Source organism: Trachymyrmex septentrionalis, unplaced genomic scaffold, assembly GCF_001594115.1.
Source record: "Trachymyrmex septentrionalis isolate Tsep2-gDNA-1 unplaced genomic scaffold, Tsep1.0 scaffold81, whole genome shotgun sequence".
Lineage (NCBI taxonomy): Eukaryota > Metazoa > Arthropoda > Insecta > Hymenoptera > Formicidae > Trachymyrmex > Trachymyrmex septentrionalis.
Genome location: NW_017305997.1, coordinates 882462 through 887871, shown reverse-complemented (window position 1 = coordinate 887871; position 5410 = coordinate 882462). Strand labels below are relative to the sequence as shown.

Sequence of the window (5410 nt, the reverse complement as noted above, 5' to 3'; positions counted from 1 at the left end):
TCGGCTAGTCCTAGTGATATATTTTAATAAATCATTATCGCGGGTCTATCCTTCTTTCCTTTCTTCCTATTATAGTAGTATGTCGTCGTAACTAATTATTCAGTTAGGGTGTCTCTCCCCCCTTTACGTTTTCCCTTACACCAGAGTTAACCACGAGGGCTGTCACCCAAAATCGTCTCGTATCGCATACATTAAATCGAGTCTATAGTCTATCTCGCCTTCTCGCGGTTGATGTTGCGGGATAATCGATTAGGATTTCGCAGGCAGTGTTTGAGATCTTTTATTTATCTTTCTCTCTCTCTCTCTCTCTCTCTCTCTCTCTCTCTCTCTCTCTCTCTCTCTCTCTTCGGATGCGTTTCGAGCTCACGTCTCGACGAACAGCGGCGAAACTACTTTGCCTCGCTGGCGGGGCAGGCTACCTTCCTCTACGTCGCCGATCGATCGTTCCGCTCGCGATATCCCGCCGCATCAATCGCATTCACGCAACATACAGTAATCTTACAAATAATATATCTAACAACTTTTAGTTCAACTTAGATTGCTTTCCGTGATCACGCCTACTCCAACCCGAAGCGCGCCTTCGTGCACTCGCATCGGGGCACGCACTTCTTCGCACTTGGCAAGACTGCGACCATCGTTCACGATCGATACTTCCTTCCCGCCCGCCATCACCGTAAACACGCGATTGACGTGACGTGGTCCGCAAGGACTGCACGAAGGCGCTCTTAGCCAAAGTTCGTGTACTTTACTATTCTATCGTAATATTACGTTTGCTTTTACTCTTTTTATAACTTTCTTTAAATATGCGATAGGTAGGTTTACTATTCTTTACGTATCGATCCGTGACATCATGCAATCGTACGCATGCACACACACACACACACACACACACACACACGCAAACATGCATGCGCTCACCCATAACACTCTTTCAATCGCTTTTCTCTGCTCATCTCTATATCCAGACGCGTCTGCGATCTACTACGATTCGGGATCGTCGGTTGATGACTGGAGAAATTTAAGGATGATTTGTAGATACAAATGGACCGAGCGGATCGTCGAGGATCCGCTTCCCGTTCTTTCTTCTTGTTCTAAAGGCGAAAGAATCGTGCGTAAGAATCTTCAAAAGCGAAACGAAACTTTCGCGAAGGTCAACGGAATCCTTGTCGATCCGCGCGACTTCGAGACTAGCTCAGTCTCGATCCGAAAGTCTTTCGATTTTACCTCTAATGTGTATTCGGCCTTAACCCTACGTCATAATACTATTCAATACTTGTTGAAGCTCATAATAAGTACATACTCGAGGATTAGATTATTGTATTATTCTCTTACATCTTCCTAGGTTCTCTCGTTTAGGTACAACACCGCTACTTCGGTCTTTCAGATTTTTTTTTTCCAGCGATTTTCCTTATCGGAGGTCTTCTCCCTTATCGCGTACAATCTCGTATAGGTTGAGCCTTATAGGTACAAAAGGTAAACCGTCGATCGCGACGATCTCTGTACAGAAGTTAATAACAGCCGCCGCCCATCGAGGGCTCGATCGGGCATCTCCGCGCTGCTGTATTACCGAGGATACTGTGAATGTTACAATATAAATGTCTATGTACAAATTTAAGAGTAAAAGCGAAACTATCACCGATGCGCGATCAACTACTTGAGGGAACTGAAATCCGTGTTTAGAAAGGCGTCATGACCTCCCCTGCTACTCTTTTATGGTCTACGTGTAGGTGTGTGCTGATTATGGCTGGCTGGGTGCTATCTCGATACGTCGATCGTTCGACAAACCGCCACCGGTTAAATGGCCACCGGTAAACATTTGTTGCCGCGTTGATTATAAAATGTATGTCGAGATCTCCGAGGAAAAGTCGCGGACGGACGCTAACACGAACGCTATTCCCACTATAGTGCGAGTTTGCATATTTTCATGGACGATTGCTAAACGAGGACGTATGTATTTGCAAAATTAGCGATGAAGCATGGTAAAATTGAGTTCCTGTCATTTTCGTATGTGTCGAAAAATATCCGTTTGCATCTCTGTTGAAAAACATTTGTTTATTCAGAGATCGAGAGGATACTTTTTTTTTTGTGGCCAATCAACTTGAGTGAATGCGCGGATAGTCGAAATACTAACAATAGATTAAAATCATGCCGTTGCTTTTTAGCGATAAGTCTTCTCTGTCGTTTTTTTTTTATAAAAATATAACGCTATTATCTATGTACAGATAATCACCGAAGTCGGAAACGCCCGTTCCCATGTCCGAAAGAAGCTCTCGAGCGGTATAATAAAACAGAGCGTAACGAAAGCTATAAGCGGTGGTAAAATAAAAGAGAAAAGTATCCAAACGATTAATGTATTCGATATCTAGAAGATAAGTCAAATGTAACAGCAAATATGCCAAAATTCCAGTTTTCAGGCGAAGCGGACTTCACGGACGCCGTAGGCGCTGTAGGCTTTTCAAATGCCGAAGCATGTACGTGTTCCACGTATGCGGGTAAAAAATGCAATGCTGGGGCTCCGATAGCCCGCGCAACCTCAAGTCCGGAAGTCGTCGAAACGATCGCTCGCCTCGATGTTACCCAGCACCGCGCGCGTTTAGTTTTGTCGGCGGTCGTTACTCCGGTTTACTCAGCGATACCGCAGGATGCAACGAGAGATCTCTCCGGCCATGTTCATCGAAAACTTATAAGCAAACATGTATATCCTCTACGCTAATATTAGACTTATCTAAGCGGAAAATGTGTACACGTGACTCTCAAGTCCGGTATTATGTACAGTGCACGGGCGCGTACATAACGATCGCCGTTAATCGCTCGTAACGCATTTCTCTCGTGCACACGCGTGTGTGTGTGTCTGTTGAGGAAAGGATTGGATACAAAAAAAAAAAAAGAAAGAGCAGACGGGATTACGTGCGTTTGAAAGAAATGTATAACGTGGATCTGAAACCGCAGGTCTCGCTGGTTTCCTTTGAAGGAGATAAACCCGCGTAGCACCTTGATTCGAAGGGAGGGAACGGGGGAGGGGTGGGAATGTCTAGTTCTCGACGATGACGACGCGTCATGAAGGTACTCGTAGTGATTCCTCGCGAATTGGAGTATGTCGATTTTTTTTTTCGAGAGTTCCGCGCGACACGAAACGACACGCGAATACGACGCGCTTTTGTCGACATAATGCGAATGTGCGGGGATAAAAACACGGCGTCATCGTGTGCTCGTTTCGCTGTGCCGCGCGTTTCATGTAGGTACATGAAGAATAATGGTGATGATCAGAACGACACGAAGGTTCTCGCAAACAAAAGATAACGGGCGGTAGCTCGCGCGATCGTCGAGATGCGATATATGAAGGGAAAAATGAAGGAAAACGCGGAGGTGCGCAGGGGCACGAGGGGGTTCAGTGGGTGGGTCTGAAGGGTGCAGGTAGAAAATAGGCGTGTGCGCGCCGCGAAAGCGGCGAACGTGATATGGAAAGCTAACCAGCGTCGCGCGAGTGCAGCAGCGCAGCGGCGGCTCGCATGAAGGTCTCTAAAGCCGATAATAATCTCATATGTAACCTGCGTGACGTCGTAAACGCGCGGTTGGTCACGTTTCGTTTTTCTTTTCTTCTTTCTAACACGACGTGTTTTACCTTTCTTTCTTCGTCCGACACCACCGCTTCCTCTCTCTCAGCCTCCTCGCCGGCTCCGTTTGCGACTATTCTCCAATCGATGCTCCCATCCTCATTGTAGGGAAGCTCCATCTCGACTTCGTTCGTCGGTCGCTTCCACCTTCCGGATGCGAAAACAACTGCAAGGTAACGCGCCATTCTCCTTTTGACGCACCGCTTAATATTGATGTTCTATCGGTAATCGATATCTTGGTCACGATGATATCACGATCAACGTTGCGTCGTCTTCCGTAAATGAGGCTTCGATATCGTATGTACACATAAAATTCCCTCCATCTCGCAAAATTAATTATAAGTTCAAGGAAAGGAAACTGCGCGTTTCTCCATGCAGTATCGATCGGTCCAGGTGTGAGAGGAATCGGGACTTTATCCATGATTCTTCGGCACAAGAGGTATCGTTCATTCACCCCGAGGAACATCACTCCGCGCGATTGCGCAACCGTATTGAAATTTACGAGCCGAGGATCTACGTCCCGCTGTCCCCGCGCTCCTTTCGCAGCGTCCAGCGTTCGGTCTCACTTTCGCGGATCGCACGCGACACGTCTATTTACAGCGAGACGAGTACGATATATATATGTATACATATGTGTGTGTGTGTGTGTGTGTGTGTAACGGAAAGTCGGATGCGTGACGAGAACGGAAGTGGAATGTTCTCGCGGGTCACCGACCGCCAATAAACTCGATGGTCACTCGCGATCGGCAGCGCCGACGAGAAGCTCTCGGGCACGGTGGCACGTGGATAGCAATACACACGATTGATCATACGTTTCTTCACACCTTTTATTCAGTTCACTAGTTCGCGAATCGCGGACCGACTTCAATCACTTAAGAGTCCTCGAGTGACCAGCGGGCCAAGCGCGGTGGCGTGACCGGCCAAGAAGAAGGCCAGGCCGATCCAACCGGTGGTGGTCCAGCCGCGATTCCTTGGCGGGACGCTTATGCGTATCATCGTATCATCGTAATCTCGGCTCGACGAGGGACCCAATGATCGGCTCCATCAGACGAGGGGCGTGCCGTACACCTCGTTCGTGTGTAAATTCTGATTGCTGTCGTTCTGCCTCGAGGCGCATTGCTGCAACAGAGAAAGCACGCACGTCGATGCTATAAAGGGAGTTGCATCTCGATTCCCGAATGTATTAAACAACATTGTTGCTTCGTGTACCGTGTACCACGTGCTCGAAACTAAAGATGATCGCTGCGTGAAATCAATTCGCGTAAGTAAATGTAAATAAATTTCACAATCGATCATGACTGATGATTTTAATGCAGCATATTCATGTAAATTATAAGAGATTATTATGAACTCATCCGTCATGATATACGATATAATAAAACATTAACGATCGCCTTAATACGAGCGCAAATATTTATATAAAGTAAACGCGTAAAATCGGCTAACCACATTAATAATTCTGTCGTGCAAATTATATTGATTTTGTTTTATGCGTTAAGAGTTGTCGTTGCGTAATACATAAAAGATTACGAACGATTTTGAACAATCACAGAGTAATTCTCATTTGCCGGCTATCAAATGCAATTATATTTATCGATACACATTATCGATTTACAGCTATACGCCCGTAGGTATATTTTCCCACAATAAACTTTACCTCACATCGAGTAATTTCATGATAAATATTTAATTTTCGTCCGTCCGTTCCGATGCATATAAAGATAACTGAATATACGTAGAATCTGCTGAATTGTACATCGTTTTGCAATGCAAATTTTGAACGGCTCGATTACGGT

The 5410-nt window shown here is 45.9% G+C and overlaps 1 protein-coding gene across 3 annotated transcripts in view; it reads right to left on the bottom strand.

The window, feature by feature from the left end:
- Positions 1 to 339: 339 nt before the first annotated feature.
- Positions 340 to 5410, bottom strand: part of LOC108754863 (semaphorin-2A) — a 361619-nt gene continuing 356548 nt past the window's right edge. For all 3 annotated transcript variants that reach the window (XM_018497496.1, XM_018497495.1, XM_018497494.1), the window contains one exon: positions 340 to 4733. In XM_018497496.1, coding sequence (XP_018352998.1) covers positions 4659 to 4733 — 75 coding nt within the window. In that variant the 3' untranslated portion in view covers positions 340 to 4658. The remainder of the gene's footprint in view (positions 4734 to 5410) is intronic.